A 24,208-nucleotide genomic window follows, 5' to 3' on the forward strand; every position below is an offset into this window, starting at 1 on the left:
GTTTTTCCCCAGATTTTTTCTCCAAAGCATAATAATTTTTCCTCAAAGAATATCTTTTTATTCAGTTTGCAGTGAAAACCTTTGTTGAAATATAGACCATTTCAAGTATATACCAAAGTAGAGTAATAGAGTGATTCTCCTGCCGCCATTACACAGCACCAGCACTTACCAATTTATATCCACTCTTGTCTTCTCTGCATTCTTACTCCTAAAATCTCAATTCCAGGATTGTTCTAAAGCAAATCCCAGATATCATACCATGTCATCTGTGAATATTTCATTATGTAACTTCTAAAGATAGAGATTCTTTTTTTCTAAATATATAATGTTATAAATGCTATCGTGTTACTAACATATGTAAACATTCCACCCAGTTGTCTTGAGCTTTATTTTAGTTTGATGGTTCTAGGTCCAGATGAGGTGCACACTGTGTGATTTCTTGGATGTACCTCTTGACCTTTTTATTGATTTTAGAAGGCGAGGCAGGGAGGAGGGGGAGAGAGAAACATCAGTGTGAGAGAGAAACATCAATCAGCTGCCTCCTTCACACCTCCTACTGGCAATGGGGCCTGCAGCCCGGCATGTGCCCTGGCCAGGAATCGAACCAGCAACCTTTCAGTACAGGTTTTGGCACTCAACCAACTGAGCCACACCAGCAGGGCCTCTTGATCTTTTCTAAAGTACAGATTCCAATTCCTCTGTATCTTTTTCTTCTCCTTATAACTGTTAGTGAAGAGACCAGGTTGTTTATCCTATTGAGTCTCCCATAGTCTGGGTTTGCTGATTGAATCATTGTCATATTGCTTACCATGTTTTTCTGTTCTTCATATTCCCTGTAAATTGGTGGTTTTGTGTCATTTAAAATTATCTGTATTGATCTTCAGTGAGTGAATGGATGAGAAACTGTAAATTTAGAAATGATGTCAGTCTGTCCCTTCTGGGTCAAATACACGTCTCCCCACCTGTGTTTAATGTGCCGTGATGATGGCAGTACCAACGTGATGACTGGGGTCTAGTCCTTTGATTAATAGATGAAATTTTAAAGCAATTATTAGAGGGATTGATAAAAAAAGAAAAAATAAGAGAGAACTCAAGGACATGGACAACAGTGTGGTGGTTGCAGAGATAAGGGATGGGTGGAGGTGGAAGAGGACAGAGAGAGGATAATGATGATGGAAAAAATAAAATGATTTGTTGAAATGAGAGCTTTTTGTTTTTGAAGTTCTGATTCATTTAGGGAGAATGGTTTTGTTTTTAGGTTTTGCTTGATTTAAACAAAATGGGTGAATGTTTAGTTATTTTACAGGGCTCTTAAAGTGTAAGTTGCTTATTTGACATAAGATCTATTTGACATACTTCCGGGTAATAGTGATGAGGAAGTCTAGAAGAATTTGTTTGATGCCTAGAGAGTAGGAAGGATCCTGAGTTCTTTTTTAGAAAGAGCAGAGAGAAAAAAAATGATCTCTTGTAGCTCTGATTTTGTACTTTAATGAGCACAAAATAATCATTTTTAGGATGGAATGTACTCTGAGGATTTACTTATACTTAACTGTTGACATGAAATTATATTTTGTTAATTGTCAGAAAAAGAATACAGTGTTCTCTTCATCAGTATGCAATTGAGGCACATTGAAAATAGCTTAAGTGCGCTGGAATTTCTCCAGCCCACTTAAATATTATGTTCTTTGATCTTTGAATTTTGAAATATTTTTTTTCTGCATAAATTACTTAAGTACGTAATTGAGGTTACAAATTGATTGCCTTTTTCAGTTTAAAATAGTTTGGAACTGAGATTTTGTTTTCTTCTTTGAATTGGATAATCATTTTATCTCTTTACCTTAGTAGAAATTTAAAAACACACGCACATTTGTGATATTACATGTTTGGTAGCAATAAAACATCACTTTCTGAGAGGAACACAATGTAAAATTTAAATCTATGTAAGATTGAAATCTTTTTTTAAAAAGGAAAATCGTATATATTAGAATAAAAACTGGCTTACCTCCGGGTTTCTGTTTAATTCTATACCCTGACAGTCATTGGACTTAGAATCATCCTTAATATCACAGGACATTGAACTAGCAAGGACTTTGAAGATGTGGGCGGGGAGGCATCGCAGTGCGGGTGCCCCGTCCTCCAGGCAGGGGCCGCCTCTTCCCCTCCTCATCTTCCTGCTGCCTGGGCAGGGCTCCTCTCGGAGCACAGGGAGAAGGTGTCACTCCCTCTGCTCCCCCAGGCACTGGGAAGGAATGTAATTTTTAAGAAATGTTCTTTCCATAAAATCTCGTCTTTTGGGAACCAGGAAGGCATGAAAAACAGGACTTGGCTGACTGTTGAGTTGACAGACCTAGAGGCATGAGGCTGCAGCTTCAGCCGTTGAATTCGGTCTGGTGCTCCTGTGAGTCAGGGCGAAATGCACCAAACAGACCCATGAAAAAGAGAAGCACTGAGTGAATGAATTGGACCAAACAGGCGGCTGCAGCCTTTTACTGAGTGTATTTAAGTGGACAGTGAACATTTTTGTTTCTTTTTGTTGTTTTTTTAGAGATGGAGCTTTTACATTCACAAATTGAGAGTAACAGTAATTTCTAGTGTGTCCTCAAAGTAATGTTTGCAACATGTTGTCAGTATCTTAGAGAAATGTCAAAGGTAACAGGTTTGCTGTCATCTGTTGAATTTGGGGAGCCCCCTTGGCGACAGGAATGAGTTCCCCAGATGAAAGAAACCCAGGCGGCTGCACTTCAGCCCCGAGGGGCTCAGGATCTGGGGAGGGAGAGGAACACTCCGATGTCTGGGCTGCAGGGTAGGTGGTGGTTAGTGCTTGGTTATTAGAACCAGCTGCTTGCTGGCAGTCGGCATGGGGAAGGAAGGGCTGGCAGACTCCGGGAGAGTTCTTCAGGAAGGCTTCTTGGAGGACGTGGGATTTGTGCTAGACCTTGAAGGAGGATAGGAATCGGTACTTAGATGTTGCCATGGAATTTTCCTGGCCCAGGAAAGCTTGTGTTTAAGCCCCCGGTGGGTGGGAGTGGGGGAGAAAACAAGGGTATGTTTGGGGAATGGCAGCCAATCTAGTCAGGTAAGTGGCTTAACTCTTGTACAAACAGGATTAACAACAATACCTATCTCATAGGATCTCATAGCTCATGTGAGGATTAAAGGAAGGGTTTTAGAAGCAGACACCAATTTGCAAAGAGTAAAGAGATGACTCTAAGGGGCATCAAGCAGCTGGAGTTTGGCCTGAAGGTGGAAGTGGATATGGCTGAGGGGAAGCCCACCTCAGGAGGGTTTGCTGCAGAGTCTGAGCCTGGTTACAAGCCACGCTGTGGAGGGAAAGGGGGAAGCTATCCAGACTGTGGACAGTTGGGGGCACCAGGATAACCTTGGGATAGGACAAACTCTCTTCCCTCTCAGCCTAGAGAAAATGAAGAAATTAAAGGAAAACACACTAGGGCAGTGGTCGGCAAACCGCGGCTCGCGAGCCACATGCAGCTCTTTGGCCCCTTGAGTGTGGCTCTTCCACAAAATACCACGTGTGGGTGCACACGTACAGTGCAATTGAAAATTCGTGGCTCATGCACAGAAGTTGGTTTTCGGAAAGGAGGTAGACGAAACAAGTATACAAGACGAGTGTGGATGGGAGAGTTGGAAGGGGTCGACCTCAGCGAACGTGCCTCAATCAGATTGAGGACGTTTTTAGCAAAGGCCAGCTTAGGAGTACCCTAATTAAGTTAATAACAATGTACCTACCTATATAGTTTAAGTTTAAAAAATTTGGCTCTCAAAAGCAATTTCAGTCGTTGTACTGTTGATATTTGGCTCTGTTGACTAATGAGTTTGCCAACCACTGCACTAGGGTAATGAGATGGCATCTTTATATTTTCCAATTGGGTTTGTTAGTTTTAGGGGTGTTTGTTTGTTTGTTTTAGAGAGAGTGTAAGGTAGAGAGAGAGACAGAGAGAAACATCAATGTGAGAGAGGCACATCAATTGGTTGCCTGATGCATGCGCCCCGACCAGGGCCAGGGATTGAGCCTGCAACCAAGGTACATGCCCTTGACCAGAATCAAACCTGGGACCCTTCAGTCCACAGGCCGACACTCTATCCACTGAGCTAAACAGGGTAGGGTCCGATTGAGTTTTAAGAAGGAAATGCATAGTATTGAAAACAGCTACTGTGGAGAATGGGATTGGAAATGAATTGGGAATCAGAGGAGAACTCGCCGACTCAGCCCAGTGCGGTCCAGGGGTTGGTAGACGGAGTGGAGTGATGGAGGCTGTGAAGTGTCAGCACATGTGGGAGCCAGGAAAGAATGGCACCGGAAAATAAATTGACAGCCCTCATGCTCTGGATTTAGGGAGTGGGAGAGCCAAGTGTCCTGTGTTTCTTCAAGAAGCTAAGCCATTATTGCTTGAAATGAAGACTTTGATGTTTTCCTTATGTAAGTGTCTTGAAGCTGTTTTTGTCTCTCTGCCTAGGTCTGTGCAGCCCAGTGCCCGTGTGCATTGGTTTTATTTAGCTTTTGGCTATGCCCGCTAAAACCAGGATCTTTTTCTTTTCAACCCGAGGACTTGGTGAAATCACTTAACCTCTTTCTGTTTCCATAAAATAAGGATCTTAATGTCTACTCACTCTTCCTACAGTATAAACATGGGTTTTTCATAAATTATTATTTCCATTATTATCTACCAGTCTGGGTCTGACTGGATTTTAGCAGCCTTCATTCATGATTAATTTGCACTTGTGAAATGGACTTCAAAAATTTTTTTTGAAGTGGATTTCTTTGATGATGTACTTAGACCCACCCCCGCCCCACCCCCACCCCCCCAAAAAAGAAAAGAGAGAAACAGCAATCAAAGATTTGGCAAACTTTTTACATTAGCTGTTCTTCATTGTATTTCTTCTTGGTTACATTTCTGCTTTTGAACACTAGATGGGACTAAGATGACTTGTGTTACAGTAGTAGCTGAAAGGATTCCTCAGCATTCCGACTTCTGAATGAAGTCCTGTCTGCTTATTGAGAGGGTTTAAGTTACCTAGATAGAGATAGGGCTGTTTTCATTTTTTCGGTTGATATGGCTTCCTTGTTTATTTTAAATGATGACTTTGAGAAATATTTAGATAAGATTAAAACCTTATTATATAAGATTCAGGTAATACAGGAATGCATGGTCAAAATATACCGCAGTATTTTTCTTATTTGCAACTTATAGAGAAATCTAATAAAAATCAAAAGAATTAGTAATGTCTAATGCTCTTACTTTAATCACCATGAGCCTGGCAGATAATTATAAAAAGTACTTGATAATTACCTGGGAAGAAAAAAAAATTAAACAAATGTTACATGTTTCTTTTGTTCTTCTTCTTTTTTTTTTTTTCTCATTTTAAATGAGCCCTCTATGAATTAACAGCTGCCCCTAAAATAAAGGTAATGCATCATTACTAATAATAGCCAAATGACTGTCTAGGAAAAGAATAGTATAGCTGGAAATAGAGCTCCATAGCTTTGTCTGTACAGTTTATAACAGAATGCATCTAAAGGAATTGCGTATTAAAGTATATTTTATGAAAATATATATTGTAAGAAATGTCCCAGTTGCTGTATGAACTTGTTGGCCTAATAGTGCTTGTTTTCCTTTCACATTTTAAAATGACATGCACATAAATCTTTAACCCTAGTGTATAGGTTAAGAAAAATAATACTGTTCCCTGGTGGGTAGCTCCAATTGGTAGGAGCGCGATCCATACACCAAGAGATTGCAGGTTTGATCCCTGTTGGGGGCACGTATGGGAAGTAGCAGATTGGTGTTTCTCTCTCACATTGGATGTCTCTCCCCCCCCCCCCCCCCAGTAATCAATAAACATATCCTTGGGTGTAAGGATTAAAATATAAATAGTGTGAGGGAGGGTGGGTAGGAGATAAATGAATAAAGGAAGAAAAGAAGAAACTTTAATTATACACTTAAAGGGATTTTCTACTAAAATAATTTTGAGAAAAATCAGCATTAAGTTGGGTTTACATAAACTCACCTTCGGTTACTCTTCACAGTTCACTTAGGAAGGTTGATTTGCAAAGTGGTGCCTATATGTTAATGTAATTCACTTAAATTTTTTCTTAGAAAGTTCTTTATTTTTATTGCTTGTTTATTCACCAGAAACCCCAACCATTATTACCTTCTTGGCTTTCTATCTTATAGTTCCCCATCTAGATGACTGTGTTGAGATTTTCTGATCTTTTAGGATGGACTCAACAGATCTGGTTTATGAAGCAAGATTGGAGTCTTTGGCATCCTTAGATCAACATTTCCTAAAGTGTGTTCTGCAGAACATTGCTGTTCCACATGATGCTAACGGGTTGCCCGCCAAAGTAGCACTTCACAGTGAAATATCTGTAGGAAATGCTGGGTTAAACCATTTGAAACTGGTTTGTTTATAGCATAACTTCACAGTCTAATATGCTAATGATATGTTACATAAATCTCTAAGAGGGAGATATAGTATTTTCCTAAAGTATTTTGACTTTGTGTTTTTTTTTTTAACTTCATTATGCCTATTATCTTTGAGAATACAGATGGGAAATGTTCTACCAACTTTTAAAAAAAGATATTGTGATATGCCTCTATATACCTATTTATTTTGTAATACTACTAGAGACCCAGTGTACAAATTCGTGCACCGGTGGGATCCCTAGTTCTGGCCTGCGGGATCGGGCCCAAACCGGCTTTCCCACATCCCCCGAGGAGTCCCGGATTGCAAGAGGACGCAGGCTGAGGGACCCCATTGGTGCATGATCGGGGCCAGGGAGGGACCGCGGAAGGGCTCCAGGGCGTGTCTGGCCCATCTCGCTCAGTCCTGATCAGCCAGACCCCAGCAGCAAGCTAACCTACCGGTTGGAGTGTCTGCCCCCTGTTAGTCAGTGCATGTTGTAGTGACTGGGCGACTGGTCAACTGTCTGCCCCCTGGTTGTCAGTGCACATCATAGTGAATGGTTGAGCAGCCTTAGTATATCATTAGCATTTTATGCTTTGATTGGTTGAATGGATAACCGGATACTTAGCATATTAGACTCTTATTATGCAGGATTATAGTACTCGCGTGAATATTGTGTTTGCCTGGCAAAATCCCAACTCTGGTTGCATCCAACTTTCTGCCTGCTGTATGCCTGTGCCTAGGCAATTGAGTATAGCTGGAGAAAGAGGTGCATGTGCGTGTACACACACACACACACACACACACACACCCCATGCTGATTGGTTTGACTTCACCTTCATGACCACTAACCTCAAGTGAGCCCTTAGTTCTGCCCTATAATTCTACTACAGATCCTTGCCCAGTCTCCCAGACCACTAAATTTCACTCCTATTTTTCCTCCTCAGATTTCTCACAATCCCCCCCTTACCTATTCTCTCTCTCAGCTGGTAATCTTGCTTCCTGTTGCATTGAGGAAAAAGACACAGTCAAAGGGATGTTCGCATGCTTCCAGTATCTCGTCTGCTGGGTACCTTCCTGATCTCTGCCCACAGACAGGCCCTTCTCTGTAACTGCAGGATCCCCCTCCCTCCCTGAGTCAGTTCTGCATAAGTGGGCCACCCTTGTCTATTGAATTATTCCTACTAGTACCTAAGTGGAGCAGGGATTTTTGTTTATTTCCCTAGCTGTTGTAGTCTTAGCACCTTGGATGGTGCCCTGATCATGGTGGTTGCTCAGCATATATTTCTTGAATAAATGGAATAATATTTCCCATCCTTTCAAAAAACATTTTATTTTGAATTCATTCTACTAGTAAACTTCAAGTTTGTAAAATAGTACAGAGAATTTCCATATGTGCCTTACCAGCTTCCCCTAAATATTTCCCAACTTAAGAAACAAACAAGCAAGCTTCCCTTTTGCTATCTAATGTCTCATAGCTCTGCTTCCTTGAAGAACAGAACTCCTTAAGCATATTTTCTGTACTAGCTGTCTCCATCTTTTCTTCCTCCTTTTAAACCCACTCTAGTCAGGCTTTTGCCCTTTCCTAGCCCCATTTCCCCTAAAACGGCTCTTATCAGGGACCCTACTAATGGCCTTTACATGCAGTGATCAGTTCTTGGTATTAATATATTAGGTGAGTGAAAGATCCTTTGGTTTAGCAATTTTTTTCCAAATAAGATTGATTGTAATAAGGTGTTCCCAATCTCTAATTACTGTTTTTCTACTTTTACTAGTACTTGACAGTTTATCCAGAAAGTTATAATTTTTAAATTTATATAATCTACAGGTGTGAAGCATCCAGTCCACACATTCATCCTGTTGGTTGGTGTAAAGAACATAGAAGAGCACTTATCACTCCTCCAGGTTTGTGTCTACTGTACGTCTAATATTGTTCTCATATATATCAGAAGTCGGGAAATGTTTTCTGTAAAGGGCCAGGTAGTGAATGTGCTTGACTTTGTAGGCCATACAGCCTCTCTCACAACTATTCAGTTGAGATGAAACACAGAGGCAGCGACAGACAGTATGTAAATGAATGAGCATGGTTGTGCTGCAGTAAAACTTGATTCGCAAAAAGAGGCCGCCCGTCTGCAGGCAGTAGAGTGCTGACACTCAGTACACCTGAAAGTATATAAGCGTTGCCTTAGTCTCCAGATTCCCTACCTTTGCCTTGTTTGGAAAAACAGCAAGTTCTGTTTTTAAAAGACCTTTCATTTCTCAAGTGGAAATTCATTTAAATATATTGTCTAACCATGGAAGTGAATTGTCTAAGGCTTTGACGAGCCTGGAGAAACGGGCATACGGGCAGCCTTTGTGGGTGGGGCCTGGACCATCCGAGTCAAGGTCAGTCCTGTCAAAAAGCACAATGTGCATGTCGAAGTGGGATTCGGGTTTTTTTCCCTAGATCAGAACTCTGCATTCACTTTTCCTTTTTCTGTTGTGATTCCTGGTTCCGAAAATAGGTTTCACAGCTTTATGGTAGTGATTACTACCTCTCTGCCCGCTGAAGTTGTCAGGTGCTTCAGCTGTCTGCCCCCAGCCTAGTGCCGTCTCAGCTTATTCACTCTCTCTTTAACAAGGAACAGTGGAACTGCTGATAAATAGTCATCTTTGTCAATTTGTGTTTATCTTCATGTGCTAAAGAACAGATTCTGTGGCTTCACAATAATTAAGACATTGAGTTTCTGAGCATCACTGTTTAAGGTGCCATGACCACTGTCTATATGAAAAGGCAGGGTCATCAGCTCCCAGCAGCCACTTGGCTGTAGAGGTTGCTTGTGGACACTCATGCGAGTAATGAAGATGACCATTATCTCAGGGAAAGGATGGCTCCTTGGTTTGCTGGGAGCTGTTGGGTGGATATTGCCCGCTGCATGAAAATAGCAGAGACTCAGCTTGGAGCTTCAGATACGTCTCTCGTTCCATCCTGACAGCTGGTTCCATTTTTAGGCTTGTCCCCAGTTCCTCATTACTGTATCTCACTGAGTGTCTGGACATTTATTCTCAGGGGACCATCCATTCCTGTGATGGGTGAGGCAAGTCCCTTCCACTTTCTGAGTTTTCTCATGTGAAGAAACAGAAGCCTATGTCCTTTACTGATTTACCGAGCCATTTTGAAGATGAAAGAATATTTCCATAAATCATGAAGTGTTAAAGCTAGGTATTAGCAGTTTTATGGCCCAAATGTGGTGCTGCCTGGAAGACTTCTAATCAGTTCTCCTGTGTCCTGTGACTCATGTAATATTAGGAGCTGGTGAATAATGATCACCACCCTCACCATCCAAATTGCTGTGAGGATTCCTTTATTTTTATTTATTTTAATCTGTACCCGAGGATATTTTTCCATTGATTTTTTAGAGAGAGTGAAAGAGAGAGAAACATTGATGTGAGAAAAACACTCCGATTGGTTACCTCCTGCATGTGCCCTGATCAGGGCTCAGGCCAGGAAGGAGCCTGCAACCAAGGTATGTGCCCTTGACTGGAATCAAACCTGGGACCCTTCGGTCTGCAGGCTGACGCTCTATTCGCTGAGCCAAACCAGCTAGGGCTGAGGATTCCTTTAGATTTCCCAATTTGATATCAGTCTTATTTTTTTCCTTACCACCTTTTTGGTCGTGATCAAGGATCTGGTAAATAAACAGAACCAGTGAACAACAGATTCTTGGTTATGTCTTCACAGCACTGGGTTAGGTACCTGGGAAGGTGTGGTGTAAGGCATGATTGCTGACTTTTGATGTGAGGCAAAAACCTTTCATGGACTTTTACCATTCATTAGAAAAGAAAATATATAGCTTTTTGACAAATTAAGAAAATACAGAATTGCATGTTAAAAAGTGCCAAACACACAACATTGTGAATATAATCAGTGCCACTAACTATACAGTATATGGTTTACCCTAAATATGGTTAAAATGGTAAATTTTATGTGATATATGTTGTAATACACACAGTTTTATTAGCTTTAAAAGAAAACCTTCCAAGTGATGCGACTGGCATGTAGGGCCTGTACTGATGTTACTCTACTCTTTCACTCCATGACATAAATGGTGTTCTTTCTTAGGTCCCTTTGCTGTGGGCACATGCCTGGCTTTGATCTCTGATATCAGCTGCTCTCTGAAACCCCTGCTACTTTGTGGATCAGTTCCCTGAGCACTTGCTGGCCATGTCTGTGTTCTGTCTGATCACATAATAAGTCTACTGTTTTCTCCCCCTAGAATTAAAGTCTTCATGCCTTTTAAAATGTTTATTTTGAATTATTGAAATTATATATTTAAGACCTACTTAAAACAAAGTTTAGAGTGAAAATAAAGATAATCACTGTGTCTTTCCAGAAAAACCTCTTTGCCTCTATATATGCACATACATGCAATCAGTTTTAATGTGACTTCAATTGTGGAAGATGGGGTCCTTAAAAATATGTTGTAAAATGTTTGTGTACACAGAAATCCTTGCGTATTTACTCTCTAAAATGTTTATTTGAAAATGATTTTAAATGTACAGAAAAGCTGCAAGAATAGTACAGAATAGTACTGTAGACCCATTCAAGTTTATCAGTTGTACCAGTGATGGCATTTATAGCAGAAAGATCAAGCATTGCATTTAGTTGTCTATCCCTCTAGTCTCCCTCAGGCTCTCCTTGACTTTCATAACTGCAGTGTGTGTGAAGATTGCAGATTAGTCTCTTCGTTCTGTAGAGCGTTACTTCATCTGGGTTTACTTGGTGTTTCCTCATGGTTAGACCCAAGTTATGGGTTTTTGGCAGGAAATCATAGAAACAAGGCTGTGTTCTCCTTGCATCCTTTCGGGTGGCACGTTGTTGTCAGTTTGTCTCAGTACTGGTTGATTTTTACCATTAATTGATCAAGATGGTATTTTCTAGGTTTCTCCACCAATGTAGTTTATGGAGAGATGCTTTGAGCGTCTATAAATATCCTGTATCTCACTCCTATGTCACTCACTGATTTTAGCATCTGTTGATATTTCTAGTATGAACTATTATTCTGAAAGTTGCTAATTGGTAATTTTTCTTATTTTATTACTCCTTGTACATAATGAGTTGATATTCCTATGCCAAGAATAGCTTTCTTGCCTTCCCATTTATTCATTTAATTTATTGGTATCGGTGGAACCCATAGATTACTGATGTCATCAGTGGGTTATAATTTGTTACCAGCATTGTTTTCATGTCTAGATTCTCTCAGATTTGGCCAGTAGGAGCCGCTTTTTAAGCTGGTTTCCATATCCTTTTGAGAAAGTCCTACTTTCTGGCTCAGTTAGGCTTATCTTGTACCTTCCCTGACCCAACCCTAAAGGCAACCATTTCTCCCAGTCTGTATGGTTCTTTTTACTAGAGAAGGATATTTAGAAAATAAGATCTGGACACTAGATGGGCTCATTGCTGTTGGGGTGTTGCTGCTTCCATCTTCTCAGTAGACATAGGAAATATGTAAATATATAACAATTTATTCATCGTTATTTTTATGTCATTTATACATATTAAAAACCATGAGTTTTTATTATTAGCTCTAATTCATATTTCACAATACTGAGTTTATTCTAGTTTTTACTTTGCGTAATTATACCTCTCGTTTTAGTCCATGAGAAATCTGGCTTCTGTTGTTTATAATATGTTTACTGGTGTTTTCAGTCCCCTTTATGTAATCAGTTTCGCACTCTACTGGACTATTGTTAATTCTTGCTCGGGGCTACCATTCATTCCTGCCTGGGGCTGCCTAATGGAATTTGAACCCTGGAGAAAGGACAAGGGGGCAGGAGGGAAGAAGGGCGGTTCCTTTTAGACATGGTATATTTTGTCATGTTTGTTTTATCTAACAATATGACAATATATCTGGAATATATCACATATTAGTATATATAAATCTACCTCATTCTTTTTAATAAATTCTTTTATATGTACTATATAGCTTTTTGCACAGTTCTATAGTGATGGTCATTTAACTGGTATTTACATTTAACATCTACAATTGTCTTTGTAATACATATATGAGAATTTCCTAGAGTATTAGAAGTAAAATCGCAAGATTAAAACGTATTTATGCTTGTGTGTTAATGTGTTTTTGTATGTGTCTTGTGTTATAATACTATTCTTACCTGAGACTGTAAATTGTACATATACATATAAAATTTTCATTTAAAAGTTGATAGGGAAATCATGATCACGATGAAAGCAATTTCATTATTATAAATAGTTCTGAATGTTGAACTAGTTTAAAGTAATTATGTGTAATAAAAACATAACTTCCTATGTTACAATGATAGCATTTCATACTATTATAGGTCAATTTGTGGTTCTCACTATCATTTTGGTTAAACCTAATAGGATTTAATTTTTTTCACTCTTAGGTTATCCAAATGTGAAACATTTTTCTTGGGATAAATATTTAGAAGAAACCAATTCTTTGCCTGCTCCTGCAAGAGCTTTCAAAGTGGTGAGAGAGTATATTTCATACTGTTTGACTAATTTGTGTCGGTGATAATGTTCATTCATTGAAATTTAAGAACAGAAAGAGATAGTACTGATGAATTGGAATAGGAATGGGAGGGAAACAGAAGGCCAGAATGATGTTTCTGAATTTTTATAATTTTGAAAGTCAAATTGTTACTGTTGTTTTTGTTGTTGGCACCTAAAAACTACTTCCATTTTGTACTTTAAAGCTCCTTGGAAAATAATTCTGTTTGAGCTGGTGTGGAGTCAGTTGTTCGTAGAACAAACTTCTCTTTTTTAGCTGTTCTTTTTAAATTGATTTCACACAGAGTAAGGAAGGAGGGGAAAGAGAGAGAGAAATATAGATGTGAGAGAGAACATTGATAGGTTGCCTCTTGCACATGCCCTGACTGGGGATCAAACCTACAACCAGGATATGCTCCCTGACCGGTGATCAAACCTGCCACCCCTTTTAATGGGTGTGTGGGAGGATGCTCCAACCAACTGAGCCGCACTGGCCAGGGTCAGCTAGGTATTCTGAAAGACCAAGCAGGACAGGGCATTGTTTTCTAATGTAAATTATATTCAATAATTCCTTTTAATTTGTTCATGGCAAGCTGAGGTGCTATTTTTATTTTGTTGCTATAAATTAGCATGTTTACTTACCAAAATACAAGGTCATCTGCTTTTATATTATCTTTCTATACTTGGGTCATTGTTTCTTGGTATTAAAATTCAAAGTAAACCTCATTTCTGTGTAAGGGAAAAATAAGAAATAAAATGTATTTAAAAAATTTTCCCATCTCAAAAAACTTGCTTCATAATTTATATTTTCCATGAATTTAAAGGTAAAAAAAGATATGTTAAATATAAACATTTTTATGTTGCGTAAGCATTATAAACAATACTTTTCTTTAAATTGTCCTTTTGTGTATAAGTTGCTAGGATTTTTAATGATTTCTCTAAGATTTCTCTAGTTGGCTTTTAGGTGCCGTATTAATTCTTTTGTATGCTGTACATAATTTTTGCACTTAATTTTCAGAGAAACACTTTTACTTCACCCATTTTACAGAAGAGAGGTGTGAATTTCAGAAAATTTAAGATATTTGTCTAACATAGCAAATAATTACCTTGCCTTCTACTAGTAGCCCTAGCGTTTTCAGAGGTTTAAGGCTTTCTGCTGACCATTTGAGTCCTTAATCTCATTCCTGTTCCTACTAGAGTGATTCGATATGGCATGTTTGTTTTTTTGTGTGTGTGTTTTTTTATATGGTATGTTTTGAGTGCTAATTTTCTTCTTTCAAAGATACCTTCGGCTTTATGCTTTCATTGCCACCTTTAATCTTCATGTCTTAATTCTGACATTTTAATGTTCTCTTAAAAAATACTTTTCATGCTTGTTGATTTTTGCCAAGGTAGCTCCCTCTGATGAGAAAAAAAATTCTGTCTTCCCTGTGGCTAATCAAATAATCAAAATATTTTTTAAATTATTTTTCTTTTTTTTTTTTTAATTACAGAGAGGAAGGGAGAGAGATAGAGAGTTAGAAACATGGATGAGAGAGAAACATCAATCAGCTACCTCCTGCACATCTCCTACTGGGGATGTGCCCGCAACCAAGGTACATGCCCTTGACCGGAATCGAACCTGGGACCTTTCAGTCCGCAGGCTGGCGCTCTATCCACTGAGCCAAACCGGTTTCGGCGAATAATCAAAATATTTTTAATTTCATCTTAAGATTTTTTTGCTTTCTATTTGCTTCTATAGACTAGGTTTGGCCATGTGATGTGGGATTGTGCTTTTGATAAGGGAGGGTGAAGTCCAAAGCCATTCTTGACATTTGAGGGTTTGAAAGGCTGGTTTTCTGAATGGCTCATCTTTTTTAATTTAATTTTTTTTTTTAATTCTATTTTTGCGACATAGAGCCTACCTTCTCTTCCCCTTAATTTCACTGTATAAAATTTCCTTTTGTGGCAGAAACCTCCACATGGATTCCAGAAAAAAATGAAGCTGGAGGTCATAGACAAAAGAAATCCCATGTTTATTAGAGTGGCCACAGTTGCAGACACAGATGATCACCGAATAAAAGTGAGTGCTTTCTGTTGTGGTTCTGCTTTGCCTTTTGTTGCAAGACGTCTTGGATGGAAACTTCAGCAGAGCTTTAATTTGTAAAGTCCTACAATTAAATTAGTAAAACCACAGGGCTAGGCAAATTAAGTGTCTGTGCATCTTCATAGTCAGTATTTACCCAGTTTTTTTCTTTAATCTATGTAAGTTTTTTCTTTAATTATGACTAGCTTTTAATGTCATGTCTACTTTCTCCAAACACACACTTAATATAGTAAAAGTGAGTCATAATTAAGAGAAGACTTCTTACGTAGATAATACAGACATTTCCTCTGAATAGAATAGCTTACTATCCAGTAGTATGCTCTTTTTAAAAAAAGTTGAAGGCTAATGTTATTTGATGGGGTATGTTATATGTAGACTTTTCAGAAGGATATCTTGTCTTTTAATACAGGACAAGTAAAGAGAAATAATTTTATGAATACAATCGGTTTTTAGTTAGAATTGGGGTACTAAAAGCCGAGTCCCTCTCCTAAAAGTAAGCAGATGTCAGGAGGATGGGTCTGGCTTGTCGCGTCTGAGTGTGATGAAGTGAAGGGTGTCAGCCGCTTCAGGGGAGGAGTCAGAACTTCTAGTCTTGGTTTCTGGTTTCAGCATTAAATTCGCCACAAACTAGAACAGTGTGTGTTCTGCTTGCTTCACAGGATCATTTAGAATCTCTGTTAGGTATGACAATAGTTTTAACCACAGCCAGATGTTAGATTTACAAGGTGTACAGGGTAACATTTGTGGTGATAATCATGTGAGAGGTTTATGTTATTATCATTTTGTCAATGAGGCTGGGGCTAAGAAAGACTATAATGAATTCCTTATTGATTAAGGGCAATGGCAGAACTAGGTCACAGTCCTAAGCTGTAGAAGTCTAATTTTTTGCTAAAAAAATCAAACCCTTAAATATCTTTAGTGAGATAATGTATAAGAAAATAAATTGTAAAATAACATGAAAAATCTGAGTATGAGGTTTTTCAAATGTGGTATTTCTATAAAATAGAAATTTTAACATTTAATTCGGTATTTTTAACATTATATAATGACTTAATATTAAAATTTTATAAATAATGGAAGATCTAAACCTTTTTCAAATATATTTTCTTGTTAGTTGTCTTTTATTTTATGACTTTTGAGTTTGGAGTCTTGCTTAGAAGGGCTGTTCCACTCTATGATTACCAATACATTCACTCATGCATTCTTCTAGAATATTTATTGTTCAGTTTTTAATGTCTTGTAAGGAGTAAGAGATTCATAGACTTTAAAAAGGAAACCTGGATAGCAAACTTGATTTAAAACTAAAACATACAGTAAGGGGCAAAAGTAGATGTATAGTTGTTTATTTGGAAAACAATATAATAATCTATATATATAAAAGCCTAAGCGACCGTCCAACCGTTTCACCATCTGACCGGTAGCTGTGATGTGCAGTGACCACCAGGGGGCAGACGCTCCGACTGGTATCTATGACACGCACTGACCACCAGGGGGCAAACGCTCAACGCAGGAGCTGCCGAGCTTCGGTGACTTTGCAGTTGCAGTTCTTGGGTGATGCACCCAGAACCAGAGAGTAGGGAGCCTGACTCCGGGGTGCATCACCCCACAACCACCCTCTCGCAATCTGGGTCCCCTCAGGGGATGTCGGAGAGCTGATTTCGGCCCATTTCCCATAGGCCAGGCCAAGGGACCCCACTGGTGCATGAATCCGGCTGAACAACCAGTCACTGTGATGTGCACTGACCACCAGGGGGGCAGACGCTCAACACAGGAGCTGCCCTCTGGTGGTCAGTGCGCTCCCACATGGGGAGTGCTGTTCAGCCAGAAGCCGGGCTCATGGCTGCCAAGCGCAGCACTAAGGATGCCTGACTGAGGACTTAGGCCCACTCAAGCTTCAGTGGGGAGTGGGTCTAAGCCCTCAGTCGGACATCCCTGAGGGCTCCTGGACTGGAAGAGGGCGCAGGCCGGGTTGAGGGGACCCTCACCCCCCCCAAGTGCACGAATCTCTTGCACCGGGCCTCTAATTAATAAATAATGATACAAGAATCAACTCTGTTTCATGTATGCACAACTGTAAACCTACTTTATGTCCCATCATGTATATAGCCTGTCAGTATATCTTCCACCCTACAAGATAAAAAATACGTAATACTACAAGATATGCAGCCGTTTCTTAGTGACCATGCCTGAAAGATCACCAGCCCTTTTACCTGGGTGCCCAATAAAGATGGTGACGCTGACCACTCTGTAAAACCTCTTGGAGAGATCTTGTAATTATTTATGAGGGGAAAAAATAGCTAAAATGCATTTGATGGAGGGGTATTATGTAAAATGGGTATATTTAATAGGGCATTGCATTTTTTAAAAGTGTTTTAAACATTGTTTTAGGAGAGTTGACATTTTTTTTTAAAATATATATTTTATTGATTTTTTACAGAGAGGAAGGGAGAGAGAGATAGAGAGTTAGAAACATCGATGAGAGAGAAACATCGATCAGCTGCCTCCTGCACATCTCCCACTGGGGACGTGCCCGCAACCCAGGTACATGCCCTTGACCGGAATCGAACCTGGGACCTTTCAGTCCGCAGACCGACGCTCTATCCACTGAGCCAAACCGGTTTCGGCGAGAGTTGACATTTATACAAAAGGTCCTCCTGCCTCCCCACTCTCCCCTACCACTGTCCCTTGCTTTCCTGATTTTTGCATTACTTTAGCAATATTAATGAGCGTTTGGTGTTGCTTCTATGAACATGTTAATTACTCAAGTTGCTTATTGGGAAGTATATGTAACATACCTGTGGAAGTATTGCCAAAAAAGTGCCTTTGACAAGACATTTATTGATGGTTAGATAATTTGAAGATAGGTCAAAAGTGCTCCTTTTCTCATAGTGTGGATGAAGTAATTTAAATAATTGAAACAATTTATTTGGTATTAAACATACTATATAAGTTAGAAGAGAATGAATATGGTTATGATGGGCAGACCTGAATTGCTAAATTTCTTTTTTGTTATCCAGGTTCACTTTGATGGCTGGAATAGTTGCTATGATTACTGGATAGATGCAGATTCTCCTGATATTCACCCTGTCGGCTGGTGTTCAAAAACTGGGCATCCTCTTCAGCCTCCTTTGAGTAAGAAACCCAAGGATAACGAAAAATGTTTCCATTTTCTTGTATAATGCTTAATATTTCCTTTTCCCTTATTCTCTTTTCTTTATAGTTATTCATATGGGAAACAATGTGATAATTAATAAATAATTATACTATACATTTCTTCTCTATGTAATTCTTTTCTCTCTTACTACATTTTTAATTGGAGCAAAAATAAAAGAAAAAATTTAATATCTGAAAAAGTAAAGTGAGTATAGACATTCTTTTACTTTTATTTAGAAGTGGTCATCACCTTTTAAAATTAGTACTGAATTTTTAGAAGGCAGTTTGTTAGACTATCAAAATTTAATGTATCATTGTCAATATCCTAATAGTGAGTTATAATATAGTTTTGCAAAATGTTGTCATTGGGAGAAACTGGACAAAGTGTACAAGGGATCTCCCTCTGGCCCTGGGCTGTGTGGCTGAGTTGGTTGAGCATTTTCCTGTGCACCGAAAGGTCACCAGCACAGTTCCCTATCAGGGCACATGCCCAGGTTACAGGTTTAGTCCCTGGCCAGAGTGCATACAGGAGGCAACCAATTGATGTTTCTCTCTCTCTCTTTCTCTCTCTCTCTCTCTCTCTCCCCCTCCTCCCTTCCTCGCTCTCTAAAATCAAGAAAAATATTTTTTTAAAGGGATCTCCCATACTTATGACTGCATGCGAATCTACAATTATCTTAGTGAACATTACAGTTTTTATTTATTTTTATTTATTTATTTTTAATATATTTTTATTGATTTCAGAGAAGAAGGGAGAGGGGGAGAGAGATAGAAACATCAACAATGAGAGAGAATCATTGATCGGCTACCTCCTGCAAGCCCCCCACTGGGGATGAGCCCGCAACCCGGGCACGTGTCTTTGACTGGAATCAAACCTGGGACTTTTCAGTCCGCAGGCCGATGCTCTATCCACTGAGCCAAACCAGCTAGGGCAACATTACAGGTTTTTTTAAAATTATTTTTTTAAGACATGGTATTGTTTTCAGCATATTTAATGTAACAAGACTTGGGAACAAATATGGGTTAAATAAACTGTGGTGCACTCATACAGCAGATACTATACAACAGTCATAAAGACTATTACTATTGAGATGGAACAATTTATAAGACATGGCCTTTAACTTAAAGACCAAAGAAGAACCTTTCAGAATAGTACACATCTGTGTTGTCATTTCATGTGGCAAAATAAAACAAAACAAAAAACCTGATACATGTATTGGGTGTATCAGACCCACATCTAGGAGGGTTCATATTAACTGAGTTTGAAATGTGGAAAGGGAGTAGCTTGACTGGGATCTGTAACTGGTTTTTTGTCTCCAGTGTGTTTAAAGTTTTCACAGTATAAGATTCATATATTATGTTATTTACTTGAAAAAAAATGTTTAGAATCTTCTCATTAATTCAGATTAGGTATCTCTGGAATTTGTGACATTTTCAAAGGGATTTAGATGAAAGTTTACTATTGAAAAAAGACAAAATAGTGTGAACAAAGTCATAGGGGGAGCACCTTTAGAAGCAGAGACTTTGAAGACATTTTTACTTCTATAGGATCTCTTTCTTTTTTTTGTTTATATGTACTAATTTATGTATTGATTCCGAATTGGATTTTTCCACTCTTACAATCTGATTAACTTTATGCTCCTTCTTTCTTTTTCCTTTTTCTCCTTTGCTTTGTCATAGGCCCCTTAGAGCTAATGGAAGCTTCAGAACAAGGTGGATGCTCAACCCCAGGATGTAAAGGGATTGGTCATTTTAAGAGAGCGAAACATCTGGGCCCTCAGAGGTATGGGGTGCTGTGGCTCACGTGGGGATTCCTTATCTGGTCAGATAGGGGGTGTTATATGTACAAGATAATGGTTTTCATGTATACTGAATAGATGTGAACTAATTTTAAATTCAGATCCATAGGAATTGTGGTTACCATGGTGATCCTGTAAAAACCCAGAGCATATCTGTAGTTAAATCTTCCTGGGAGAGAATGTATTCACAGTTTAAAATAGATTTACTCTAGTTATTTGGCTTTTGTGACTAGTGTAGACACTTAGCTTCTGAAACAGTTATTTTGGGTTGAACAATAATGAGAAGAAGGTAGGTCCTGTTGGAAATATTTGTTTGGTAGAACAAATTATATGATTGGGTGACAACAATTTGAATACAAAGAGGTAATATTGTTGTAGATTAGTTAAGATCACAAAAAGCACAAATATAGTCAAACATGAGAATGTGTTGATCAAAAAAGCATTTTTCTATATTTTCCTCTTACCCCTAATTAACTTAAAAAAGAAACCAAATTTATACATTTGAAATTTGATGTATTATTTAGGCAATCTGGGGTCTTTTTTAGATTTTTAAAATTTTTCATGAAATACTGAGAAATTGCTATTATTTAAGTGTGGTTATTTTTAAAGAACAAACGTATTATCTATGTAGGTATATGTTAAAGTAACTGTTCTACCTGCTTGCTAATTGGATTGCCCAGTAAGAAAAACGATTCCTTGTTTATCTAGAGTGTACAGGTTGTGAATCCAGGTCTTTAAAACATCTAAACATTGCTCTGGCTGTTTCTCTGAGAGTTAATAGGAGTAGTAAAATTGGTGTGATTATTTTCTTCTTTATATAGTTTCCTCTTGCATTTCTACCACCTCTCTACAGTGCTGCTTATCTTCCTTTTGCAAACCTCCTCCTGAGTTATTTTTATGAGGTTCAGGATGTTCTAGAGTAAAAAGTCTGAGCAGAGAAAGGGTGATGATTCCATTTGCAAATATCCATTTAGAAACCCTTTTTGTTGTTTGTATGATTGCAATCCAAAAGTTATATGATTAATTTAAGCTGAGTTAAAAATACTGCATCTTAGAAGTTATTTACTATTCCGAAGTAAAGAAGACTGGATTATTTTCAGACATTATGTAAGCCTAAATGCCAGAAATAACTCATTAACATGCTGAATTTCCATTAGATATTTATAAATTCTTTTGTTCAATAAATGTTTTTGAGCAGCAGCAGTTTTTTTCCCTAATAGCTAACATTTATTGAGCATTAATTTGCTCTGTGAGATATTGCACTGATTGTTTTACCTATATTAGATGACCTTCAAATGACCCTAAAATACAGAACTGTTACTGTCTCTGAATTTTTGAAGAGGCCACTGTGGCACTTGGAGGTGTACTGACTTGCCTAACTGACAGCTAGTTGAGGAGGGAGCTGGGAGCAGCAGTCAGTGTAACTCACGGGTCTGTGCTCTTGGGCACTTTCTTCTCCCTGCCTGTGAAGGCCCTGCTCCATGAATGAGTCCCAGACCCAACCCTCAAATATCTCATGGACAAATGGAACTATATATAAGCTGTACATAATTAAAATAGAGACACAGAATGGTAACTAAATATGGAAACTTAGACACATGTATCTATGAAGAAAAAGACATTTTATTGGGCTGCAGTAGAAAATTTTTAAAAAGATACATTTTGGGCCTTCTGGGAAGAAAACCCACCAATGGCAATGTCCGTGGTCTCTTTTGGAGTGCTTTTGGACCGAGCCAAGAGTTCTGCCTGTCACTGCCAGGTTGTGGTGGAGAGTCGTTCCCCCACTACCGCCCCCATGGCCCTGGCCACTCCCAGGACCTCCTTTCCCCAACTGTGCTGTCCTTCCACTGGCCACACCCCCTTTACATGGAAGACTTTATTGAGACATGTAATAAGGCAATATTTCAGTGTAATTAGAACCATAGTAAATAATTACTTATTTTTTTGGAACAAGAGAAGAAGTAGACCTTACGCCTTAAAAGACATGCATTGGTAAAGAAGCTGTGTTTAGGGCATAACTGGTAGGTCTGTGCATAAGTCTGCCTAGAGCCTCAGGGAGGAGGATGCAATTCAGAGAACTAGTGGGTCGTTAGCTCCTCCCCAAGGCCGATCTTCCTTGTCCTCAAACCCTTCCATGGGCTTTTCTTAGTCTCCTGACTCTGATCTCCTATTTACAACACTCGGAGCTCTTTATCTGGCAGGATATTAATTTTTAACAGACACAGACTATTTTCCATTTCATTAGTAGACTTGTGGAAAGGCTGCTGCATCATGGATATGCTCTGAAAGGCTCATTTCACTGGCACTTATTTTTGTCCTTGCTGAGAATGCTGTGTTTAAGGAAACATAATGAGAAAACTCTCTTTGGATTAATTTACTGAGAAACTGCATAAATCAAAACATGCATTCTTTGCGTAGATAACAAAGAAAATTTCTCTCTTAGCAAGAATACTCAAATGTATGAACATGCAAGCAAAGGCCTATGTTTTGACTAGCATTTGTTGTTGGCTTGTCTGAAAATTGTAATAGTTGGGTTTGATCTAAGACGTGTTTGAAATAGGACATGTATCTCAACAGTGGAATTTAGAACGTAGTGTTTTTAACTGCCGAAATCGAAATGATCAGTAAAAGAGTTGGATGTGGATACAGTATTCTCTCTCTGGGCAGATTCAGTAGCCAGATGGCCTAATTAACATTGGCTGTGTCCTGGTGTTTTCCCTTTGCTGATTCATTCATTTGGTCTTCTGAGAGGTCAAAGAATGGGAGGAGTTTAAAGGAGAACTAAAGTCATATAAAAGTCCATATTCTGCATATCTCGTGCCTAGTCTCCTTTCATCATCATATATTTGACCCCCTTTACCTTCTTCATCCTCCCCCCGAGCTCCTCAAACAAAACAAATTATGTTTTAAAGATAACTATTTCATACTATTTAATCATACATATAAATACATTTAACTTGTTCAGTTAAATTTTGGAATTTCATATTCTGTAGTCTGCCATTTCAGTTGGAAGAAGTGTTTTCTAATGGGAATGTTCTATTCTTTTTCTTTTAATATTTAGTGCTGCCAGCTGTCCTTATTCAGAAATCAATTTAAACAAAGACCGCATCTTCCCAGATCGCTTAAGTGGGGAGATGCCTCCGGCTAGTCCATCATTTCCAAGAAATAAAAGGACAGACACAAATGAAATCTCCTCATCTCCTGAAATCAGGTAATTTACGTGATGGCATTAGTGTTATTTAGAAGTCCTCTGGTAGAAAGAGGTTTTCTGCCTTACGTGTTTTTATGTTCTATGGTAATACTTTCATGTACATTATTGAAAATACACCCCATTAAGTGTGAAAGGATGGTGGGGATCAGCACTTGAACTTTTTTTTAATTAAGGGAAGTATTCACACAAGCACATTTAAGTCAGGCAGGGTTTCTTATTTCTTCTTTTAGTGGAACTTGGTTGGTGTTGAATGAATTGGTCAATATTTATATAGAACCAGCTATTGTTACAAAGATGGCAAACTCCTTGTCAACATTATTTCTTTTTAATGGTCATTATATACCAAGTGCTTACATATACCTTACTTCAAGTACCTTAAAATGTTAATTGTACTATAAACTCAGTCATTTGGTTTTGATTTCCCTTCTAGAGTTGAGTTGGGATGTTTTCGCCTCAGTGGATTATATTAGGTAAAGAACTAAGCTATTTGTGACATATCTTTAAGTATGTGGTCTGTGCCTTTATATTACCTGAGGCCATTACTGAAAGAAACAGCAGATTAATAGAAAGATGCTCCATCATGCTTAAGTTTGGGGTTTCTTTTATGGAGCATTTTAAAATCTAAGGCACATAGTTCTTTGTTTATTTTCATATTGTACTACTTCTGTCCTCATGAAAGAACAAGTGGATATTTGGATTACTGCATCTGGTTCTGAATTCACAGCAGTGTTATGGAGTAGTGGCATTTCCAGCATCAATATCCTTTTAGACAAGCAATTTTGCCCTATGCATGGGGTAACCTCTTTGATTATTAACAACAGTGATGATTTTTTAAATCCTCCAAACCATGACTAATATGACATGGCCTCATTTACCCAACCCAGCACACTAAAATGAGGATATATCACTTAAAGAAATTTACCCTAAGACAAATAAAAGTACTAATTCACAGAGTAGTAATTAGAGGTACAGAGTTCATTGACTCACTAGGTGGGAAGAATACCTAGAGTTTTAGATTTTTC

The 24,208-nt window shown here is 38.5% G+C and overlaps 1 protein-coding gene across 13 annotated transcripts in view; it reads left to right on the top strand.

Annotated features, from left to right (window-relative positions):
- L3MBTL3 (L3MBTL histone methyl-lysine binding protein 3) overlaps positions 1 to 24,208 on the top strand; it is an 87,331-nt gene that overhangs the window by 49,152 nt on the left and 13,971 nt on the right. For all 13 annotated transcript variants that reach the window (XM_036316955.1, XM_036316959.1, XM_036316946.1 and 10 more), the window contains 6 exons: positions 8,255 to 8,331; positions 12,832 to 12,917; positions 14,889 to 14,999; positions 18,041 to 18,155; positions 19,857 to 19,959; positions 23,037 to 23,186. In XM_036316955.1, coding sequence (XP_036172848.1) covers positions 8,255 to 8,331; positions 12,832 to 12,917; positions 14,889 to 14,999; positions 18,041 to 18,155; positions 19,857 to 19,959; positions 23,037 to 23,186 — 642 coding nt within the window. The remainder of the gene's footprint in view (positions 1 to 8,254; positions 8,332 to 12,831; positions 12,918 to 14,888; positions 15,000 to 18,040; positions 18,156 to 19,856; positions 19,960 to 23,036; positions 23,187 to 24,208) is intronic.

This window comes from Myotis myotis, unplaced genomic scaffold (genome assembly GCF_014108235.1).
Source record: "Myotis myotis isolate mMyoMyo1 unplaced genomic scaffold, mMyoMyo1.p scaffold_m19_p_7, whole genome shotgun sequence".
Classification (NCBI taxonomy): domain Eukaryota; kingdom Metazoa; phylum Chordata; class Mammalia; order Chiroptera; family Vespertilionidae; genus Myotis; species Myotis myotis.